Below are 23,817 nucleotides of genomic sequence, written 5' to 3' on the forward strand. Positions count from 1 at the left end.
ATTTGGGCTGGCGGAGGTCGCCGACGAGTGGCACTCTCCCGACGCGGCGTACCGTGGTGTTGCCGCGGTGGTACCGCCCTGGTATCGTCGTGGTGCCGTCGTGGTGCCGTCCCGGTACCCGTGGTGGCGTGGTACAGTCCGCGAGGGACGCGCGCAAACGTATTATTTTGGAATCATTTACAAGTTGCCCGACCGCGTATAGCTTTATGGGCGTAATTTACTTTTATTGCGCCGACTATATAATATATTACAAGTTGTTGTTGTTGAGTGCAGTAATGCTGGGGGTAATGTCTATGTGAGTCGGACCGAGTCGAGCCAGCCGAGTCCGAGTTGAATCGAGCCGAGCCGAACCGAGCCGAGCCGAGCCGAACCGAGCCGAGCCGAACCGAGCCGAGCCAGCCGAAGCGAAGCAATCCTAGGGATGAGCCGCAGAGGTGACTCGACGGTGTAGAAAAAACAGCTAAAACCGAGAACAACAACAACCGCGCGCCCCGCCCACCAAACACTGGGCGATCGTTAATTTGAGGCGAAATAAATGTCGTTTAAACTGCGTGGCCGGCGCGGTGGCGTACTCGTGCGGGATGGCCTCGTGCATGCTCGCGTGTTTGATCGCCGCGGCCCCTTGCCGGGTAGGCAGCCCGCCTCGCTTTGATGTGTGCTGCCCCCCCCCCCTCCCCCCGGCCCCGCTGCCATTGCCGCAAATAGACACTCTTGGGCGTCTCTAGGAAACGGCGAAACGTCTAATATGAGGAAAAGTATATAGTGTGTGCCGAGAGGCTCATCAAGGCATGACACCTGCGCGGCGCGGCTCGCCACGGCGCGGCGCCGTCGTCGTGTGCCTTGCCACGCAATTACCACGTATTGTATTATCTGTTTTCTATACGAATGTGTTTTTCTTTTCTGTCGGCAGGTGAGTGGGTAACCGCCCGGCCCAGCTGTGGGTGTGCGGCACTGTGGGGCCCCGGCGCGGTATGTATACACGTTTAACCGACCCTCGGCGCCAATACCACCACGACGACACAGAGCTCCGCCGCGCTGTATGGGTTATTCTTTTTTGTAAAATTGGTTTCTTTGGTCGCGTCTTTGACGTATTGGATACGTGGCTTCCTCGAGACGGCTGCTAGGGTACAGTAGCCGCGCGCTGCGCTCACGGTCTCCGCGGCCGCCGGGGCGAGGTGGGGCGGGGCGGGGCGGGGTGGGGCGTGGCGGGCCCGCCCCACTCTTTGAAACAATAAGTCATCTCCGCTCTGAATCATCTCTCCTTGGCTTGGCGGTGAGCGCGCTGCAGTCCGTCCGAGAGTCCCCGCGCGTGGCAGTGTGCCGGCCAAAGGCCCACTAAAGGCGCCGAAGGTGCCGAAGGTGCGCGGCTCCTCTCCGCGAAGTTCCTTTCGGCAAAGCGTTGGCTCCCCTCCGCGATCGGGACCGGGAGGACTGGGAGGCTGGGAGGGCCTGCTGGTCTGGTTCCTTCCTCCCTCCTCCCCTCCCCTCCTCCCCCTCCCCCTCCTCTTGTTCGCCCTGCGCACCCGCGCGCCACCCTCCCCACCCACCCCATCCCCCCCGATGCGGCCCCCAACTTGCGATGCAAACTTGTATAAATATTAAAATAATTAAATATACAACGTGGAAACTCGTTAAAATTATATGGGTTGGTTCCATTTTCCGCCTTTATTGCCGGTACGGCCGGGCCTGCCAGCACACTGCCGGCACAGCCAGCACCGCCAGGCGGGCACTCTTCTTCTATTACAGTTTCCCTCTCGTTTTATCGCGTTTCCTCTTCCCGCCGTGTTTTTGTTTCTGCCGGCGTCTCTCCCTCCCTCTCCCTCTCCCTCTCTCTCCCGCCCTCTCTCCCTCTTGTTACATCCAATTTAAGCTTCGCTTTTCTATATGTATAAGGTACAGTATATGAAATAGTCCGGTGCCCTCATTTTGCATTGTTTGCGCTCTCAATGGAAATTCTGGTTCTTGTTTGTCTCCGCGAGGCCGGGCCGGGCGGGCCGCGCGCCGCGCGGTGCCGAGCCGAGGCCCGCGAGGCCCCAGGGCCGCGGCGTGGCCGTGGCGTGGCCGAGACCCATGTTTTCCCTGCGCACTTCGGGATCCATTCAAATTTGTGCGCGCGGCCTCGGCCTCTGGGCGCCGTGTGTGTGTGCGTGAGCGTGAGTGTGAGTTTGTGTGAGTGGAGGGCCGTTGGAACAGTGAATAGGCGGATGGCCGCGACCGGGTTTCGAACCCGGATCCGGAGACGACGTGTCCTCGCCGCGGACCTCGGTGTTGGCGGCACCCAGGGCCCCACCCTCCGCGACGACTCCCTTCCCCGCCCTTGCCCTCCAGGCGAGCGGACCGACCGGGCCGCAGCGCGTCCACGGCGGGGGCCTTGGCGTGGACGCCGACGACGCGGACGACGCGGACGGGGGAGGAGGGCGGGGCGCTACCGCTAATGGCAGCCCCGGTGTAAACGCGGCCCAGTCATTGCTGATGCCTCGGTCCGCCACGCCCTGCCGGTACGCCCTGCCGGTACGCCCTGCCGGTACGCCCCGGCGGTACGCCCCGGTGGTACGCCCCGCCTGCTCGTCGTCCACATTTCATCAGAGAAAATGGTAATGGTGGTAATGCTGGGCGCGGCGGCGGCGCCCTTGCTGCAGCGCGCGGCCAGCGGACTGATTCCGAGAGTCGTTTTTCCCTCTCTCAGTCCCTCTCGCACTTACAAGAGACGCCCAATGTGCTAGAGAGGCAGAACGACGAAAACGACTCGCGGAGTCAGCCTGCTGGCCGCCTGGGCCTCCAGGAGCGCGGCGGGGCTGAGGTGGTGTGCGCGCGCCTCCGCGCCGTCGTCGTCGCCGTGGTGGTCTGTCGCCCTCCTGGAGGAGTGTATTCGGACGACTCTTGCGCAGCACAGCGCAGTAGTTGGCTCCCTGTGTTTGGCTCAGTATGTTCCTTGATATAACAACGACTGTTGCAGTTTGTCCTGTATGAGAGCGCGCGCTCGAGTCCGTGTGCGCGTGTGTGTAAGTGTGTGTGTGTGTGTAAGTGTGTGTGTGTGTGTGTGTGTGTGTGTGTGTGTGTGTGTGTGTGTGTGTGTGTGTGTCCTGCATTGCGCGGTACGTTACTCAGGAAGCAACACCGGTAGTTGAGCGGCGGCACATGCACGTGTGTTTTGCGTGGCGCGCCGCGCCGGCCGAGTGTCGGCTATCGCATGTCAAGGCGTTGTTGGTCGCAATGACATTTGTTAATGCTCCTTACTACCGGACCGCGCGGGGCGGGGCGTGGCGGGGCGGGGCGGGGCGGGGCGGGGCGGGGCGCGGGGCCGAGTGCGGGCCATTACACGGCGGCTCAGCTGCCCGCCATATTATTACAGTAAGTAGCGGGCCGGCGTGCAATATTTTGTGTGTTTTAAGAGCGGTCGGCGCGGCCGTCGTGCGTCCAGGACGACGTCCAGGACGACGCCCGGGACGTCCAGGAAGTCTAATTGACGCTGCAGCAGGACGAGCTGGCCGCCGTCGTGCCGTATCGGTATGCCGAGGACAAGGGGGGAGGAGGACCTAGAACTCGCGAGTGGCTGGCTGCACCATCGTAAAGAGAGTAGCAGAGTAGCGGATGTTGTATCACACTGAATGTAAGTGAAACAATTTTGCCCCGCTCTCAATTTGAATAATTTAACATGAGAAAAGGGCGCTCGTCTCTCTCATGATTGTATGCCATTTTGCGGGCGAAATGGTAGCAATAATCGAAGCTGCTATTGGAGGCCTGACTCGCGGGTGAAATTCCGTCTTGACTCTGCCGGAGAAACGACTTCGCTGGCCGTTGTTGACCTGTCGCCCACACTGTCGCCTCTCGTTTGTGCGGACAAGCGCTCCGAAGAGGCCCCCGAGGGGCGTTTGTCGTTGGCCCGCCCTCACGCCGATTTTCCGCTTTGGCTCCGCTTCGATTCCCGGCGCCGGCGGCACTTTTTTCCTCGTCGGGAATATTGCCGTGAAACAATTGGAACGGGCGGCGGCGGGCGGGGCGGACAGGGCCGCAAACACTGGCGAGCGAAGCGCGAAGCTGGTTGTGTCCATATAGGTGGGCCGACGCTTGCCGCATTGTGTGTGCGTGTATGTGCGTGTGCGTGCGTGTGTGAGCGAGGCGCGCACGGCGGGATATAGTTTCGCTATCAGCCAGCCAGCCGCGTGCTCGCATTGCTCGTCCACCACCGCCGCCGCCACCGCGACCATCACGCGCGCGCCCCGTCCCGTCCCGGTCCATATAATTGGGAAGTGTGATTTCAATATCAGTGGCCAGCGGGCCGGCGCTAGTGTGGCGGCGCGGCGTGGGGCGTTAGGGGGCGGTGCGGGGGCGGCGGCGGTGGAGGTGACAGTGGCGGCGCGCTCATTGTTGTCTGATTTATTCCCCCGGCGCGGCGCTGCAGCGCTGTGCAGCCCGCCCGCTAATCTTGCGCACTGTTACCGATTATAGTTTTGAGCCGAGGGACGCATGGCGGCGCATGCCGGCCACTATCATGCATATATTTCTGCCATTGTGCGACGCTGCGTTGGCCGCGCCGGCCGCGCCGCACCGCCCTTCCAACCCCCTGGGCATTAGTGCGGGGTAGGCCCGGCCGCCCGGCCGGCCGGCCGTTGCAGCCCGGGAATGTGACGCCGTAATATCAGCCGGCCGGCCAGCGCAGCGCCTACTCGTCAAATTGAAAATGAATCTTTGTCGTCGTCGGCGTGGTGGTGGAGCCGAGTCCCGCGGGGCTGTTTCTGGGCTGTTTCTGCGGTTTTGGACGCGCTAAATGCGTGCCTTCGTCCTTGTGTGGGCGTCGACGTCGCGGTGCAGTCCTGGACGTATAGGTGCAGTCCTGGGCGTTGAGGTCCAGTCCTGGACGTTTAGGTGCAGTGGTCGACGTCGAGGTGCAGTTGTCGACATCGAGGTGCGGTGGTCGACGTCGAGGTGCAGGGCTCGACGTCGAGGTGCAGTGATCGACGTCGAGGTGCAAATGTTTGACGTAGAGATGCAGTGCTCGGCGCTCGGCGTAGAGGGGCAGGGCTCGACGTTGAGGTGCAGCGTTCGACGTGGTCCTCCCTCACGCTCCTCGCCGTGCTTTGATGACGGCCACCAGGATAGCGACAAGCAGCGCGGGCAGCAGGTTGTTTCCGCACGGCGGTTCATTCGGCGGCCCGTCTCTCTCGCACCCCTTGGGGACGCCTCATGAGAGCGAGAGAGACAGCGACCGAAGCACCGTTCGATGTGCGTGGCCGCGGCGAACGTTCTGCTGTTTGCCTTCGCTTTAATCCAGTTTGGCGATAGTTCCTGCCCCAGTCATTTATTACATTGGCCAAAAATCAACACGGATTGTTTGCGCCTCCAGTGCCGTGCCGCCTGCTGCCTCGCGCGGCCTGCCCGCCCGGCGTGCCAGGCGCGGCGCCCCCCGAGGCTCGCCGAGGGAGCAGCACGGCGACGGCCGCCGCGACGACGACGTACTTCTTTGGCGAGAACAGCGACGCCTGTGGCGCGGCGGCGGTGAGGGGTTGTTGAGAACCCCTTCGCCCGTCCATCTGCGCGCGCGGGGCGGCGCGGGGCGGCGCGGGGCGGCGCGGGGCGGCGCGGGGCGGCGCGGGGCGGCGCGGGGCGGCGCGGGGCGGGGCGGGTCTTCGACCTCGCGGGGGTCGCGGCGTCGTGCGCGCAGGATACGGCAACATTACCAGCGCCTTGACGTTTCGGGAATGCGCGCCGATGCTTCGCGCGCCGTTGACGCACGACGACGAACGAGGTGTCCAAGGGGTCCGTGATGTCCACCGCCGCCGAGTGCGCGGCCGCTGTCTGTCGAGTCGCGCAGTGGGCCAGAAGACCGGGGGAGGCGGCCGAAATTCTAGACGCGTTTTGAGCTTCAGAGTTACCAAACAGGACTCGAATCGAGCGTGTGGCCCCACCAATGGATTCCTCGTTCGGAGAGCAGTCCATTGGTGGGGTCGCACGTTCGGTTCGAGTCCCATTTAGCGACTCTGCAGCTCAAAACGCGTCCGGGATTTTCACCGCCTCCACCGGTCTTCCGGCCCACTGTGAGTCGGGGCTGAAAGAGACGCGCGGGTCGCGGTGTCCAGTGTGTCCGTGTCCCTCGCAGATTCGACGCAGTGAGCGAGGCGGCGCTGGCCGCGTATGCTGCGATAGTTTTTGCGGCGAGGGCGGCCTGCCGGCCGTTCGAAATAAGTCGCGTGTGATTTGTGGAGGTGTGCTGGACCGGCTCGGCGAAGGGCGCTCGGCGTGGCGCGGCGGGGCGGGGGGATAGTTGCTGGACATTTGCATGGTGGATAGTGGAACGTGGCTTTAATGCGCACTATAGGGGAAATAGTGCGCGCGTAAATCAATGCTCTCCCTGCCTCCCTCCCCCTCCCCCCCCCCCTTCCCCGCCGCGCCGCCCGCGCTCACCAAACATGATTATGACGGCCGTGATGGCATCGCTGGGACGTGCAGTGCGTGGCGCGGGGCGGGGCGGCGCGGGGCGCGGGCGGCGCGGCGCTCTGCATGTCAGGCCTGCCTGCACAGCAGCGCAGGCAGCGCCCAGCTCAGCACGGCGATGCACCGCCCCGCGCCGCCCCGCGCCGCCCCGCCCCGCGGTGCACAACTATTGCGCCATTGTGGGCCTCGTCGGTCCGCGCCCTGCACCGCCCTGCACCCCATCCCCACGGCCTGGGGGCTGGCGGGGCTGGCGGGGCTGGCGGGGCTGGCGGGGCTGGCGGGGCTGGCGGGGCTGGCGGGGCTGGCGGGGCTGGCGGGGCTGGCGGGGCTGGCGGGGCTGGCGGGGCTGGCGGGGCTGGCGGGGGCTGGCGGGGCGACGCGGCCTGCGGGGATGGCCGCCCCAGCGGTCCAGTGCGCGCCGCGGCGCCGCGGCCCTGCAGCGCGCTGGCAGGTGGCGAAACGCCACAACACGCATCCGCGGTCCGCGCCTACACTGCCGAAGTGGCCGCCTTTTGATTCGGCCGCTGTGCAGTGGGCCAGAAGACCGGAGCAGGCGGCCAAAACTCCAGGCGGCGTTTTGAGGTCCAACTGAACATGTGACCCCACCAATGGATTCCTCCTTCGGAGAGCAATCCATTGGCGGGGTCACATGTTCGGTTTGGGCCTCGTTTAGCGACTCTGGAGCTCAAAACGCGTGCAGAGTTTTGGTTTCCTCCACCGGCCTTCCGGCCCACTGTGCGCTGGGGCACTGCACGCTGCATGGCATGGCCATGGCATGGCACGGCCGCGCGGGTCATGGTGACGGCCTGGACTGTGGTGGCGGTGGCCACGGCCGGCCAAATCGCTTTGCCGCCCCCGGAAGCCCGCCGCCGCCGCCGTGCGGTTTCAAAAACCGTGGCGCTGCGGTGGGCGGCGGCGGGGGCGGAGGGGGCGGCGGGGGCGGCGCACCCTTGCCACCTAGTGGGCCGTGGTCCAGCCGGCGGTCCAGCCAGGCCGGCCGGCCACTTTGCGGCGGCTCTGCGGCCACAGTGTGCCACACTGCGGCCCGGCCGGCCTGTCCTGCAGCCGCGCATTCTTCCACCGCACAGCGCAGCGCGCGCTCTCTCTCGCACACGCCACGCTCCGGGAGAGCGAGAGAGACAGAGCGACGGACAGCCATATGTGAAATCAGTCGCCAGGCCGCGCGGCGCTGCGCGGGTAGGGCGTAGGGCGGCACGCGCGGATCTTGTTCGGCAAGACGTGCCTGCCACCCGCACCCCGCCCCGCCCCGCCCCACCCCGACCTGCCCCGCCCCGCCCCGCCCCGCCCCGCGGGACTCCTGCCTGGCAATGAGAAATGGGGGAGCGGGTGTTTTGAAAGCGGAGGATACAATGTAAACTTGCAGTGGCTCTGTTCCACTCTGTTCTAGGCGGGCGCGCTGGCGGGGGATGCGGGGGATGCGCGGCCCGGCGCTTTAAAATAGCACAGGCCTTTACTCGCGGCGCGCAGCGCGCTGCCTTGCCTTTCCGCAATTCGAACGAACTCGGCGCCGTTTCGCGTCTCGCGGCCCGGGCCGTTTCGGTGGTTTCAGCTTGAGCGCCACGGCGCGGCCGGGGAAGGGGGCAGCGTGGTTTTACCGTGGATGATACATTATACATTGCATTTAAATAAATTCCTGTAATGCATTAATATTCAATGTAATCAGCTTGTAGGCTCCCCATGCCCGTAATACGTAGTCGTAGTCCTATGTAGAAATGCGTGTTTTTTCTGGACGTATTTATTTTTGTGATTAAAATATTGGTGGCTGACGCAGGTGATGGAGGGCCGGCTCCGGTCGCCGCGCCGCGCGCCATCGGCCTCGGCTGCAGACTGATTCCGAGAGCCGTTTTCTTCGCTCTGTCTCTCTCGCACCCATACGGGACACCCCATGAGCGCGAGAGAGACAGAGCGACGAAAACGGCTCTCGGAATCAGCCCGCTGGCCTCGGCTGGGCTCGGCTCGGCCGGCGTCGCGTTCGAGTGATCCATATTGAACTCATTAGTGCGCTCTTCTAATTTATCACTGTCGCCCGGTTTTGCGCTGTTCTGAAAGGTATCAAATGTCGCTGTGATTAAACCCGCCTCCACCCCCCCCCCCCTTTTCACCCCCTTTACCCGCCCCCAACCCCTCTCGGGTATGGCCGGCCGCGCGGCGACACATCATTTTCTGATGGCGAGCGCGACGTTCTTCCCTTTCCCCCTCCCCTTCCCCGCCGCAGTCAGTACGAGGGCCGTTTCACGCCCGTTTCCAGTGTGCGAGTCCTGGTTACTCGCGATTGCTGCTCCACTCGAAACCCCGTCTGCCTGCACCTCCACGACAACGACGGACTCGTCTTTTGTTTTTGTCGTTTCGCTTCCGTGGCGCGTGGGCGTGCGTCACTTTGCCGGCACGGAAAGTGTTGGTGTTTGGAGGCGGTCGGTCGGGAGGTTGTGCTGCAAGGATTCGTCATGCGGTGTTTATTTGGCGGCCTTGTTGTTGGCGCTGCGCACATTTGGCGGCCGGTTCGGGGGCGGCGGTCCGGGGGCGGCGGTCCGGGGGCGGCGGTTCGGGGGCGGCGGTCCGGGGGCGGCGGTCCGGGGGCCGTGCCCGGGGCGGAGCGGACGGACAAATCCCCGGTCGTTTATTCGTTTAGTGCCGTTAGTTGGATGCGGGGAATCTCATTTAGTAAACGATAACAAACAATTGATTCGCGCGCGCGCTTTGTTTTGCAGTCGCCATCAATTGAAATGACGCGTCGCGTATCGCGGGACCGAAGCGCGATTCCGAAGGGGCGGTTTGGTCGCTCCGTCTCTCTCGCACCCTTGCGGCCCTCGCGGGGCGGCGCGGCGGTGCGAGAGAGACGGAGCGACGAGGGATTGGCACGCGCTGCTCCGCTGGCGTGCGGGACGGGAAACGTCACCGCGACGGCGACATGTCGGCCGGCATTGTGAAGAGAGCCGTGCCGCTGCCTGGGCACTGGCCGCACTGGCCGTCCGCTGCCACTGCCGGACGTTTGCATTCTAATGCCACATAATTAGGGCAATAAAGGCCAAGTCTGTTGATTCTGACACAATTTGGGGCGGCGGCCGCGCGCACGCACGTCAGCGACAGTGTGGTGGCAGCCCGTGCAGGCCATCGAGGGAGGTAGGCGTAGCGAGGCCGCGCCGCACCGGGCAGGGCAGGGCACGGTGTAGGGTCACTGACGGCGACTGTCAGCTGCTTTCGTTTTGATGGAACACGCGGGACGCGCTCGACACGGCAGGGCACGGCACGGTGTGGCACGGCACGGCACGGCGTGGTTGGGCCTTGGGAGGACTGGCAGAGCTGGCAGCCAATCCCGCGTGTTCAAGGTTTTCCCGCCAACGAAGCGCGGCCCTGCTCCGCCTTGCCGGCGTCGGCCCTGACTTGACTTCGGCCCCTGGCCGTGGCGTACCGTGCGCCCTCCTTATTTCAATATTGTTTTCTCCCGAATACATTCCCCATCCAATCCGAGGCCGGTTTGGTTTGAAATCCGGACGCCAGGACGCGGTCTGGAGGTGGAGGTGTGGTGGGGGTCATTCACATTAGTGCGCGCGGAGCCGGTGACTATAAATCCGTCCCAGCCTCACTTTATTCATATAATTAATTCTAAATTTAGTTGGACGTTGTTTCTTTGGAAGACTTTTTATTAAAGTAATTCCGTTGCCCCTTGCGTGCGCGCCGTGCACCGGTCGCGTCGAGTGTTGACACCTGGGCCGCGGCTGCCGCGCCGCAGCCACGGCGCAGCTGGCACTAGGCGTCTTGGAACGAGACTCTGCCTCTCATTTGCCTATGTATGTTATATCCGGCAGCGCAGTGTGTTCGAGGGACATCATCAATAAATCAATAGGGCCGCGCGCGCGGGGCCGTCCGGGCCGACCGGGCCGTCCTGCCATGCATTATGTATGGGCAGCCTCTCATTTCACACCCCCATATTACATGTACTGTACATTTTATATAAATAAATGATGGTGTCTGGAACCCCGCGGGCCCGGCCTGGCCGTGCAGGGCCCCGCCGTGGGCCCCGCCGAGGGCCCCGCCGGCGAGGGCCCCGCCCCCCAGGGCGCCGGGCAGGCCGGCAGGCCGGGCTGGGCCGCGGGCCCCGCGTGGGTCCCCGTATGGGCCCCGCGGCGGCAGCGAATAGGGGCGAGAGTCGCTCGGTGCTCCTCGTCGCGGCCATGGAGGCGCGGCGGGGCGCGGCGGGGCGCGGCGGGGCGGGGCGGGGCGGGGGCGCCGCGGCGTGGTGGGGGTAATGTACACAGAGTGGAGCCGGCGAGCGGCGCGGAGGGCGCGGGCCGGCCGGGCTCTCACAGCAGTGCCGCGACCGGAGGCAAGCGGACGTGCCGCGTACAGTGCCGTGCTGGGCGAAGCGGCGAAGCAGGCGCGTCGCGGACTCGCGGTGTCAGTGAGGCAGGCGTGCGCGTCGAGTTGAGTCTCGCGGTCGGGTCGGCTCGGCTCGCGGTGTGGTGGTGTGGCGGCGTGGTCAAGCGGCGTGCGTGTGTGCTCTGTGTTGTGGTGGTGTGCGTGTGGGGAGGGTGGCGCCGAGGGGCATAGTGGTGCGGGCGGTGTCCGGGTGTGTGGCTGAGCAAAGGCCTGGGCCTTGTTGGTTGCAGATGAGGCGAAGGCCGGCCTGGTGAGGCTCGGCCAGCGTGCCAGCTTGGCCTTCGGCTCGGCCTTGTGGGGCTCGAACGGCATCGCCGAGGGCATCACCATGCAGCACTGCCTGGGATCGCCGCAGCAGTTCTGCCTCCGCTGGAACAACTACCAGAGCAACCTCACCCACGTCTTCGACCAGCTGCTGCAGAATGAGTCGTTCGTGGACGTCACGCTGGCCTGCGAGGGCCACTCCGTCAAGGCCCACAAGATGGTGCTGTCAGCGTGCAGCCCCTACTTCCAGACACTCTTCTTCGAGAACCCCTGCAAGCACCCCATCGTCATCCTCAAGGACATCCGCTGGCCGGAGCTCAAGGCCGTCGTGGAGTTCATGTACAAGGGGGAGATCAACGTGTCACAAGAGCAGATCGGGCCGCTGCTGCAGGTCGCCGAGTCGCTCAAGATCCGCGGCCTCGCCGACGTGACCGGGGAGGACGGCTTCGGCGAGGGCAAGGCTGAGCCGGTCAGGGACTCCAGCGCCAGCCGCGACGCCCGAGACACCCTCAGGGACCCGACGGGCACCCCGGCGGGCAAGGAGGAGCGAGAGCCGCGCGAGCACCGCAGTCCCGGGCAGCGCGACTCGGCCAGGGACCCCGCCAGGGACCCCGCCAGGGACTCTGGCCGCGAGCGCGACCTGGTGACCCGGGAACTCATCAGCCGCAGCTCCCCGAGGGACCTGAGGGACTCGAGCGCGCGCGACGGGAGTAGGGATCCGTCCGGGGAGCGGGAGTCCTCGAGCCGGCCGCCCAGCAGCCTCAGCCTCGGCGGCGGTCTAGCCGGCCTGGGCAGCCACGAGCCCCTGCCGCTGTCGCTGCCGCTGCAGAACCCCCTGGCGCTGCCACTACCGCTGTCGTCGCCTCTGCCCATGCACCGCTTCAAGAAGAGGCGGCGCGCGTCGGCGGACCACAGCCCGATCCAAGGCGCCTCGTCGCCCGAGTCATCGTCCTCCAACCTGAACCACTCCAACGGCACCCCCGGCAGCCCCGGCCACAGCGGCCACAGTGGCCCCGGTCTCGGCCCCAGCCACGGCCCGGGCGCCCCCAGCACCCCGGCGGGCGGCCTGGCCGGCGTGGGCGGGCTGGCGGAGCCCTTGGAAGGCGCGTTGGGGCCGCCCGCCCCGCCGCCGCCGCCCCCCGCCGCCCTGCCCGCCGCCGCCCCCCAGCTGCAGGGCATGCCCGCCGCAGCCGACCTGTCGCTCGCCATGCCGCCGCCGCCGTCACTGTCGGACGACTTGGAGATCAAGCCAGGCATCGCCGAGATGATCCGCGAGGAGGAAAGGGTGAGTGTCTCTTTTACTGAATATTTCATCAGTCCGACGCGACGCGACGCGCCATGTGTCACTGGCGGGGAGGGGCACAAGCCAGCCAAGACGTGCTGGCTGGCTGGCTGGCTGGCCGCGCGGGGCCTCGCGCTTGTTATGATTGAAGGCTGACTCTAAACATCCCGCGTCAGATAAACAAGCAGCAGCGCTATAAATACGGCTGGGCTGCTTCCAGCTGCCCGCCAGCCCGCCTGGCCGCCAGCCCGCCAGCGCGTACTCGCCCTGCACCGAGGCGGCGCGGCGCCGTCCTGGTGGCGGTCAATGCCGGCCGGAATGTGTCCGAATCGGCGAGGCGTTGAGACGAAACGAGACGAGACGGGGGCGTGCGCCGTCAACGCCATCAGCATTTCAAATTCCGCGGCCCGCGGCGACGAAGCCGCCACCCCCGCGACGCGACATCGCCGTGCACGACCGCGCTGCCCAGCCCGGCCGGCTGTGGTCGCCAGAAGCACCGTCGGGGAGGACGCAGCGCGGTGCGGTGTAGCGCGTCGTCGGCGAGGTCCGTCAGGGCGCCCTCTTGGACATGCGGCCGTGTGATTCAGAAGTCGCGTCTCTCTCGCACCCTGACGGAGTGCCTCGCGAGTGCGACAAAGGCGACTCTTCCGCCGAGGTTCGCGGCGCGGCTGGCGTCGACGCGCTGCTCGCGGAAGTCGTCGACGGGGGGCGTGCGTCGCGCGGCGCGGCGGCTTCGCGGAACGCGGTTGGATTTGTGCGATCGGTCAGCGGGATGGCGCGGCGCGCGGCTTGGTGGCGCCGGCAGGTGTCAATACCCTCGGGTCGCGTGCGCCGCGCGCCGCGCCGAGGCGCCAATATTTAACGAGTCAATGAGTGTAGGAGCGCTGCCCGCAGGCAGTGCGCCGTATCGGCCTGGAGCAGCGAGTACCCGACGACCGAGGAGCCGAGGCGCGAGTAACCCGCCGCGGCGTCCGCGAGGGCGCGTTAGTTTGATTTACTCCAACGTTCCCGCCGAGGAGTCGCCGGCCCTTTCTTGGTGGCGCCGCGGTTTGGCCGCGCGGCGCGACCTCGCCGACGCCATCGTCGCCGTCGTCGCGGAGTCGGGTTCATTTATGCATGTTCGAAGCAAGTGCCGCGCGCCGAGGCGGGGAGGGTGGCCGTCGTAATGGTTCGTCATTTCGTCGCGTGTGGGTGGGGCAGACCAGGGGAAGGGGGGGAAGGGGGGATTCGCGGGGGGAACACCTGGCCGCGGTCAAACACAGGTGTGTATTCCATCAATATGTAGTGACATGAATGATATAGGAAAGGCCCCCGCCCCGCCCCGCCCCGCCCCGCCGACGCCGCCAGGAGGAAAAGGCGCGGCCGGCAACGACGCGGCGAGGCGAGGCGAGGCGAGGCGAGGCGACACCCGAATCGATGCTCATATTCGATCGCCGCATTAATACGCGCGCAATCGCCGGGTCCTGCAGTCTGTCCATCTGTCTGTCCGTCTGTCTGCTTGTCCGTCTGTCCGCCCGTTCACGTGCTGTGGGTGAATTTGCCCGGAAACGAGCGACGAGTTGTATTTGGAGGGCCGCCGCCCCACCGTGGGCCAGAAGACCGGTGCCGGCGGACAAAACTCTAGACGTGTTTTGAGCTGCGGAAACGCTAAACAGGACTCGCACCGAATGTGTGACCCCACCAGTGGACTGCTCTTCGAACGACGAATCCATTGGTGGGGTCACACGTTCGGTTCGAGTCCTGGTTAGCGACTCTGGAGCTCAAAACGCGTCTAGAGTTCTGGCCGCCTGCGCTGGTCTTCCGGCCCACTGTGCGCTGGCCGTTGTGAGCGCGGGGCAGGCTGGCCGGCAGGCCGGCAGGGCACTTTACTGTTGGCCAATAATAATGTGAGGCGGGCAATGGCACACGGCACACGCATGTGGCCAGGGCGCAGCGACAGCGCAGCGCGCAGCTACATGCAGGCCACCTGGCCATTGTGGGCCGGCCCGCCGCGGCCCGCTTGTCCGCCGCGGTGCGGTACACGGCCACGCACAGCACTGCGCGGCCCGCAGACGGATTCCGAGAGTCGTTTTCGTCGCTCTGTCTCTCTCGCACTCGTGGCGCGTCCAGTATAGGCGCGAGAGAGACGGCAACCCCAGGCGACTCAATGCTTTGCCTCTGCTCCTTAAATTTCTGTGACGTCAGACGCGGCTTCCGATACAGGAAACATACCACGAGAAATTTCCCTCAACAGAAAACCAAATTTCCCGCACTCCCGATCAGAAGGTAAATAAACATTGGGGGACACTTTCTATCCAGATTCTATCACCCCACTTTCCGCCCGGGATCGAACCCGGGACCTCCGATTCGGGAGGCAAGCTCTCTACCACTTCGCCACGGTGGCTGCTGGATACCCAGCAGAGTTCACCTGTCTCATGGAGTCGTTTTCCTGCAGTTGATACCAACCTTCCCGGCTCGGCGCATCAAAATACGGGACGAAATTAAAAAAGTTGTGTTTCTATGAAGACACTAAATCCGGCATGACCTGCAAGTGACTTGTTCTTTTGAATGGTTAAAATTGTTTGCGAGCTCAAAACCACGATTTAATGCTTAATCTGGACGTCCCAAAGAGGTAGCTATGCGCCTTCTGTGAAGGTGGCAGTACGGGAAGCCGCACCGCTCTAGGAGTCGCCTGGGGTTGAGAGACGGAGCGACGCAAACGGCTCTCGGAGTCAGTCTGCTGTGGGTGACGGCGACCCTGACGGCGACGCCGGCGAGCGCGCGGCCGTCCCCGCCAGAGTCCCGGGAGGTCCCCGATGACGACGCCGAGCCCCAAGCTCGCTTTTATCGGTGTTTCCTCCGCGTAGTGTGTGACTCGGATTTCGATTCCGGGGCCTTGTTTGTTTCACACGCGCACACTACCTGGCCCGTTGGCATACTCGAGGTATGGGCCGGCGAGGCGTTTTCCGAATGGTGCGTCGCCCGGCCCCACCTGCCTCGTGATTATCCCCCGGCTATTGTCCACAACGCACTCACACTCTCTCACACGCACACGCTGGCGCGCGAGGTGTTAAATGCACGGTGCACCTCGCTAGCACTGCTGGCCCACTATCGCCGGGCCTTTGGCTCAATATTTGCCCAGAGATATTGTGGGCCACGGAAGTTCCTTCGCGCCACGCCACGCCGCGCCGCGCCACACCACGCCACACCGCACCACGCCACACCACGCCACGCTCCTTGGTCCGATAAGGACGGCCGCTATCGGGCTGCCTGGCCCTGCCGCCCTGCCGGTGCGTCCTGCGCGCGGGCCGTCGTAAATTTTTAATTCCCTCCCAAGCAAAGGAAGAATCGGATTGTTGTTATTTGGTACCGGCAGAGGCAGAAAATGTGTGGCGAGGCGCCGCACACATTGTGCAACCGCAGAATCGTCGGCGTGGCGCGCCTCCGGGCCCCGGCACACTGATTCCGAGAATCGTTTTCGTCGCGCTGTCTCTCTCGCGCTCATGGCGCGTCCCGTACGGGTGCGACGGAGACGGAGCGACGACAACGACTCTCGGAATCAGTCTGCAGGCACCGCCGTGGCGACGATGACGTTGACGTCGTGCCTCTGCTGCCGCGGCGCCGCGGCGGACGGGCGCGGCTTCTTTTTCTGACATTTGCCACACATTTTGTGTGCGTCGGGCTGGGGCCGTCGTCTTGCGCGGGTGTGTGTGTGTGTGTGCGTGTGTGTGTGCACGCGCTCGCTGCGCGTGTGTGAGTGAGTGTGTTTGCGCGGCGGGAGTGCTCGCGCTGCGGATTCCGCGCCCCGTCCGTGCCTCGGCCGAAACTAGCGCGTCATATCGCCCAACTTCGATTATTCGTGTCAGTGGGATTATTTAATTGTTTGTCCAAACAGCGCGCGCGGCGCGGCGGGTCGCGTAGCGCGGGGGAGTGGCGCGGCGCGAACGTGTTCCGTACCGACCGCGGGGCCGCGGGGTCGGCGCGAGGGGGTAAACACTTCAAGAAATCGTGTACAGACTACTCGGTATTACGCTGTATTACAGGTGTATTACACGTGTATTACGGCCCTAAAATGCCCAAATTTGCCACATTTGACCCAAAAATGGTATTACGATCACGTGTATTACGCGTAATACACGGTTTTTGTGTACAGGGTATTACGCGAGTGGTTACCCCCTCGGGTCGGCGCTATGTTGAGTTCGGGCAACACGACGACGGCGTTGCCTCGCGTCGCCGCGGTGACGTGGCTGCTGCCGGCAGGCGGTTTGCGGCGATAAGGAAACGCACCTGCAGCTGCACTGTGCCCAGGCAGGCAGGCAGGCGGGGCGCGTGCACGCACTCACAGAGTCGCAGCCACTCGCGGTGTGGACCAGGGTGCGCAAACTTTACATTGATTGAGATTTTTGGTGCTTTTATCTCGTGATCGGCTAGAGATAAAATAGTTGCGCACAGAATAACTAACATTCAAAATTCAATTTTAAATTTAAGTCATCCTGTTGATGAATTTTTCATGTCTAGCCGACGAGATACATGCAGTGGGCACCCGAAATTTCAATAAATGTTGGGTTGGTGCACCCTGGTGCGGACTGGCGGTGAGTCACACGCCGACGCCGTGGTTTCGGCGTTCGACGCCGAGGTGCTTGGCCATCGCCGTGCTCGGCCGCGCTCCGCCTCGGCAAGCGCTGCTGACGCCGCCCCGGGTTTTGGGTTTTCGGTTGACTTTCTCCGCGTTTTGTCGGCGCTTTTGCCTTCGCCGCGTGAAAGTGGCGCGTCGTCGCACTCTGCACGCGGCGCCCCTCGCCCTTGGTGCTTACGGTGGCGCGGCGGCGGCGCGGTGGCGGTTCTCGAGTTCGCTTCCTGGAACGGGCCGCGAAGGGCGTCGCCATGGCGGCCGGGCCGTCGGCGGGGCGCGGCGTCGCCGGTCCGCTTCTTATTCCTGCATTTGGGCGTCGCGACGCCGGCGGACGGACCGAGGGGCCACGGCCGTGTGATCGATGGATGCGCGGGACCATTAGCGAACTTGGGCCGCGGCGAGTGTATGCGTGTGTGTGTGTGTGTGAGGGAGAGAGTATGTGTGTGTGTGTATGTATGTGTGTGTGTGTGTGTGTGTGTGTGTGTTTGCGTGCAGAAAGACACACGACACGCGGTACTTGACTTTCTTTGTTTCCCCCCCGGTGTTGTTCATGATTCGTCCAATCGCATTCCCTCAGGCGTGTACTTCTCTATGCGTTTGTTGACGAGCGACCTTTCAATCATTCCCTTTTCCATGTTCTTTCTTTCTTTCTTTCTTTCTTTCTTTTTCTTTCTTTCTTTCTTTTTTTTTTTCTTTCTTTCTTTCTTTCTTTCTTTCTTTCTTTCTTTCTTTCTTTCTTTCTTTCTTTCTTCTTTTTCATTTCCTTATTTCCTGCTTGATTTCTCGATTTCTTTCTTTCCCTCTGCCCCAAGTGCTCCAGTCATGTTGAAACCTGTCTCATTGATGGCGGTAATGTCTTGACTGCCGGCCGGCCGCGTTGTCCGTTCGACGGTGCTCCGTTTTCCTCATGCGTGTCTCGTTGAACCATTCAGGGCGGCCCGTTCGTTAGTTCATTCATCCGACCGATTCATTCATGCATCCGTCGGAACTTCCTCCTCGGGCCTCCTCGTCCGTTCACGCTACCATTGGATTTACGTTAGTAATTCATTCTTCCATTACATTCGTGTTAGCAATTCATTCGTACCTTCATTCGCTTGTTCGTTCGTTCTTTCATTCATTCATTCGCCGTGTCATTCATTCATTCATTCATTCATTCATTCATTCATTCATTCATTCATTCATTCGCTGTGTCATTCATTCGTCCGTACTTGTCGCTCCCTGCCGGGCTGGCTGAGCTGGCCGGCCTGGCCGCCTCAGTGGGTGGCTTTGTGCAGCGCGGCGCTGCAGCGCGCCGGTCGACGCGGTAATTTTCATAAGTCTGTAAAATAATGTGCGACGTGAACGAGCCTTGCCGGCGTGCCGCACCGTGCCGTGCCACGCCGTGCCGTGCCGTGCCGCTGCGCGGCGTCTGTGTTAGTCTGTGTGTGCTGCCTGCCGCGGCCCGCCGTGTGTCATACATTCATGGCATTGTTCAACCCATTATTTCTCATCTCGCTTCAATCTTGTGCCCTCCCCTCCCCTCCCCTTGCCCCAGTTTGAGACGCAGTTCTCTCTCTCTCTCTCTCTCTCTCTCTCTCTCTCTCTCTCTCTCTCTCTCTCTCTCTCTCTCTCTCTCTCTCTCTCTCTCTCATTTTCCTCCCCTTCACATCAGCTCTCCCCCTTTCCCCCCCTCTCTCTCTCTCTCTTTCGCCTGTGCCTGTGTGTTTTTCTTGCGCGCTGGGTCTCCCTCGCGCCGCGCTCGCCGCTTTACTGTTATTGTTAGTGTTATTGTTTTTGTTCTAGATACTGCGATCACGGCCCCCATTAATATCGTTATCATTTTAGTTAGTTCCACCTTTACTATTATTTTTAGTATTATTGTGAGTGTCGTTATTATCTTTACGGTTAGTGCCGCGCTGGCGTGGGCTTGGCTGGCTGGCCGGGCTATGGCTGGCAGACTGACTGGCCCAATGTAAATAGTTCGGGTGGCGATCGGGCCCGCCTCGTTCCAGAGTCGTTCCAGAGTCGTTCCCGAAGGCATTCCCGACTGTTCGACGTGATGTGAAGTGACTTGAACGGAATCGATGTGCAGTGCAGGCTCCGCGGGGTGGGCGGGGCGGCGTAGTGGCGGCAGTGGCGGCTCCAGTGTGGCTCCAGTGTGGCTCCCGGACTGAATACCCGCCGAGCCGCCCCGCGCAAGTTGCCTCGTTATATCTCGCGCAGGAATTAGCTCAGTTCATGATGATGTGCCCCGTCTCCCCGGCCGCCCCCGGCCGCCCCCGGCCCCGGCCGCGCCATCCCATCCCTGAAAGTCGTTCGAAACGGTATAATGGTGTCGGTCGGGGGCGGCGGGGGCGGAGGGGCGGCGGGGGCGGCGGGGGCGGCGCAGCAGCACTGGCGGCGGGGTCCTTGTTTCCCACGAAGCAGCTCCTGATAAGGCGTGCGTGCACAGGGTGTGCCGCGAAGCTTGCCGTCGTACGTGCGCCACGGCGCGCACACCCTGTAGACACACTGTGGACACCCTGCGGGCGCCTGTGGACCGCCTGGGGACCGCCTGCAGACACCCTGGGGGCACCCTGAGGACGGGGACACTCTGGGGAAACTCTGGGGACACCCAGGAGACACCGTGGTCTCGGTGCGCGCGACGATGACCCCATGACCCCCGCGTGGCAGGTCTTCTTGTGGTCCGCGATTCTCGCCGCCGTCCTCTTCCACCCCACCGCCGCCCGCCGCCCCGCCCCACCCCGAGGCGCCGGCGTTCTGCGGCCCGCCCCGCCCCGCGCAACGCAAATGAGTAGTTAGAGCCTATTTGTCTGCGGGCATTATTATCCCTGTCGGGGACGCGGTGTACACGGGGTGGACGACGCGGGGTGTATCCAGTTTCCACGGCCGCGGCGGTCGTCGTGGTCGCCGTCGTGGTCGCCGTCGTCGTCCGCGACCCACATTTAAAACTAGGCTGGCCCGTCGCCGCGCGCACGGCGTCCGAGCCGAGCGGCTCAAATCTAGGCGGCCTCGTTCAAGATCCTCCCCTTTCATACCCGCGCCGAGCCGCGCAGCGCCGCGCCGCGTTGGCAGAAAAGAAATACAACTATAGCAGCGGCGTGTTTTGCCGCGCCTCGCCCCGCCCCGCCCCTCTCGTCAGCGCGGTCGAAGTGTGCGCACGCTTTTTGTTTCCACGTCGTTTTTGCATGTTTTTTGTTTGCCCGATTTTTCCCTGCTCGCGTGCACGGCTGGCGAGGCTGGCGTTTGCGGCCCGGGGTGCGCTTCTCCGGAGTGGCAGTTCGTCACGTTTACCCGCGTCGCCTCGCGACCGCCGCGCCCCGAACTTGGCCGGGTGCCCGCGCGGCCGGCTAGGGCCCTCGGGGGCGGGGGAGGAGGGCGCGGGGCACTCCGCTACCGCGTGTCCCTGTCCGCACCCATTGTATGGAAATAGCCATTGTGTACAATAAACGGGGAATGGAAAATTAGTTTTGAAATGGACTTGCTGTAAAATATCCCCCTCGCGTGTCCGTCGAGCCGTCGGCCGCCACTCGCCGTGAAATACCGTCCCGGCCGCGCCTGGCCTGCAGGCCGATGCCGCTGCGTCTCTCTCGCACCTACAGGGAACGCCCCATGAGTGCGAGAGAGACAGAGCGACGAAAACGCCTCTCGGAATCAGCCTGCTGCTGGCCTGCTATGGCCGCCGCCGGGGCGTTGGCGCCCTGGACGGCGCTCGCCGGGGCCGCGCAGGGCTCCGTGTTGCTCCGTGTGCGAGGCGCGAGGGATCCGCGAGGTGCGAGGCGGTTTGCTCGGCCTCCTCCAGGGAGTGGGTTCTGATAGCAAAAATGGTTTGCAGGCCGAATTATGTCCATAAAGAGTGACGGCCGACCGGTTGGTCGAAGGCGCGGCGCGGTCGGAGGGGCGGGGGGCGCGGCGGAACCATAACGCTACCGGCCTACGCCTCTCGACTCGCCGAGGGGCACCCGGGGGCACCGGCAGCTCGGATAGTGTTTATGGACCCCGCCCCGCCCCGCCCATCCCCGCCCCGCCGGCACCCTAATGACGGCTCGGCCTGCACATTGCCTACATTGCCTACCTTGGCTGCAATCATAATATTTAGCGGCGCATAGTGCGGCCGTTTCCCGGACACTCCGCGATGGAGAGGCGTTAATTAATGGCCCATCCCGTCCGCGGAAGGCAAGAATGTGTGACGGAGTGTGTGCGCGAGGCGGGGCGGGGCGGGGTGGGGCCCCGGCGCAAGTACAGTGGTCAGGACGCGACGCAGGCCGGCCGGCCGGCCCCGCTCCCCACTCGGCTTGAGCTTCTGCTCCGCTCTGGAACATGTGTCATAATAATCGGAGCTGGGTTCGTTCCCCCGCCACGCTCAGCGCCATGCTAGCGCCGCGAGCGAGCGCTGCCGCGCTGCCGCCACCCGAACGCAGCCGCGCGGCGCCGGCGCCACCGTCCTTCCTTCCTCGCTGCGTACATATACATGCCGTTGTCCAAGTTTGAGAAGAGGGGGGGGGGAGGGCGCAGGAAGGGAGGGGGCGTGGCTCAGCGGATGGCCGTAAAGGCGTTTTATTTTTAACGGGACAGCGCAGCAAGCGGAGTGGACTGTAAGTGGAGTGTACTTGCTCGCTGCACTTGGACCAAATGGACCGTTGACCTCTCGGCATCGTCGGCGTGGAGGCCTGGTGGCCGAGACGACGCCGAGGCGGGCTGCGGACCACGCCGACCAGGAGGCCGCCGAGCGCGGTGGCGGTGACGGTGCCGGTGCCGGCGGGCGCGTCGGAGTGTGAAGGCACGCGCCGTGGCGGGGCGCGGTGGGGCGCGGTGGGCGCCAGCAACAAGCGTTTCCGCCGGGGAGGGAAGAGAGAACGCTGCCGAAAAAGCGGCCCTCGCCCCGACCTCGCCACCCTGCGGGCCGTGCGGCCGTGGGGGCGGTGGGGGCGGCGGGGGTTGGCCGGGCGGGGGCGGCGGGGGCGGCACGTGTCGCGGGTTGTTGCGCACCACGTGGCGCCCTGCAGCGCGGCCGGTTGGTTGGCCCGGCCGGCCCGCTCGGCCCGGACCGGAAGGATAGTGACAAAACAAATCGCCTCTCTCGGCGCCTGGCTGCGCGCCTGGCAAACAAACACAGCAGTGGCGCCACCGGGCAGACCGAACTGGCGGCCGCGCCGCGCTCTCCCCGCGCGGAGTCCACGGCGGCGGCGCTGCGAGACTTCGGGATCTGTTTATCGGCTCCGGACGCCGCCGGGTGTCGAACCTGGAGCCTGGTGGTGGTCTTGGCGCGGTGCAGGGCGCCGTGCAGGGCGCCGTGCAGGGCGGCATGCAAATGAGAGCGCTTCGCGGGTGGATCGCCGACCCCATTATGCCTCACTCTTCCTTCTCGCTACCCCCACCCCCTGCCCCCTTCCGGCCTGTGTGCCCAGGGCCCGGGAAGGCGCCTGGACTCGGCTCGGCTCCAGACATGCACCCTCAAATGCGTTATTCATCGCTCAAAATTATTCAGAGACTACTTCAAAGCGGCGAGCCCAACAGCGTTTTCAGTTTCGTCATCGTATGAACAACGGACGCTGCTACACACCGTCCGCGGACCCCCCGCGGGGCTACGCGGGGCCCACCCCGCCCTGCTCGCCGAGGTGTGAGTGTAGCGGGACGGGGCGGGGCGGGGGCGGCGCCGTGGAGCGGAGGAATTGGAATAAATAATTCGGCAGCTGCTTTTTGACGGCAAGTTGCTTTATTTATTTGTGGCCTCGTGCCGTGGCGCCGTGCCGGCCCCGCCCCGGCCAGTGCTTGATCAGCGCGAATTATCGGGGCCTCGCCTTGTATTGACCGCCGCCGCGCCGCCGCGCTGCGTGCCGCCGGAACGGGCCGACGGAACGGCAGACTGATTCCGAGAGTCGTCGCTCTGTCTCTCTCGCACCCCAAGGGGACGCCCCGTGAGTGCGAGAGAGACAGAGCGAGTCTGCCTGCAGGGCGACGGGGAGGCGCGCCACGTCGTTTGCGCGCCGCGTCTCCAGTGTCGGTCCGAGGCGTCGACCGCGCCGGCCGATGCAGCCGCCGCGTTCCAAGGCTGCAGCGAAATTCGACGAGCCTATTTGTCGCAGTGCGAGGCGAGGCGCAGCGGCTCCGTCTCGCCGGGATGAGGGGCTGCCTCGCGATAAGCCCACCTGATCTCGCTGGGTTGGCTGGCTGGGCCTTGGGCAAGGCGCGGACGGGAGGCTGGCCGCTGACCCGACCGTCGTCGTCCTGGTGGCGGCGCTGTGATGAGACGACATGCCTGGCTGGCAGACCGCTGCAGGAGGCCAAATTTCTAGACGTGTTTTGAGCTTCAGAGTCGCTAAATGGGACTCGAACGGAACGTGTGACCCCACCAATGGATTGCTAACACGTCTAGAATTTTGGCCGCCGCCACCGGTCTTCTGGCTCACTGTGCGCTGGCAGGCAGCGGCCCTGGAGGAGGGGGTCTGGCGGTGATAGCATTGAGGAGGCCGTGCTCCAACTGGTGCAGGTCGAAGGTCTGCGGCGCCGCGTCGCTGTTCCAGGAACGCGTCGTGGCGTCGCGGCGCGCCCCTCTCGAGGGGACCGCCGCGCCGCCCTGCGCCCCTGGAGGCCCTGGAGGCGGCGGGGCTGCGTCGCTATGTTGCGCAACCGCGGAGCGGCGGAAAGGAAATAGTTGGCTTGTGACGTCACCACGCCGCCGACGAGTGCAGGTGTTCCTGTCGCGGTTGGCACCCCTCGCGCCTGGCCCCCGCCGCCACGCTCCACCCTTCTCTCTCTCTCTGTCTCTCTCCCTCCGCGTCGTTTCCGATAACCCCCCGCTCCAGACGAGCTGGCCGCCACCACAATCCTGCTCGACCCGTCGCGACGC

General features: G+C 64.3%; 1 protein-coding gene across 1 annotated transcript in view; it reads left to right on the forward strand.

The window, feature by feature from the left end:
- LOC117653024 (protein bric-a-brac 1-like) overlaps positions 1-23,817 on the forward strand; it is a 117,792-nt gene that overhangs the window by 38,833 nt on the left and 55,142 nt on the right. The window contains exons 5-6 of the mRNA XM_034398362.1: positions 11,061-12,140; positions 12,258-12,379. Coding sequence (XP_034254253.1) covers positions 11,159-12,140; positions 12,258-12,379 — 1,104 coding nt within the window. The 5' untranslated portion in view covers positions 11,061-11,158. The remainder of the gene's footprint in view (positions 1-11,060; positions 12,141-12,257; positions 12,380-23,817) is intronic.

Source organism: Thrips palmi, unplaced genomic scaffold, assembly GCF_012932325.1.
Source record: "Thrips palmi isolate BJ-2018 unplaced genomic scaffold, TpBJ-2018v1 HiC_scaffold_8, whole genome shotgun sequence".
In the NCBI taxonomy this organism is placed as follows: domain Eukaryota; kingdom Metazoa; phylum Arthropoda; class Insecta; order Thysanoptera; family Thripidae; genus Thrips; species Thrips palmi.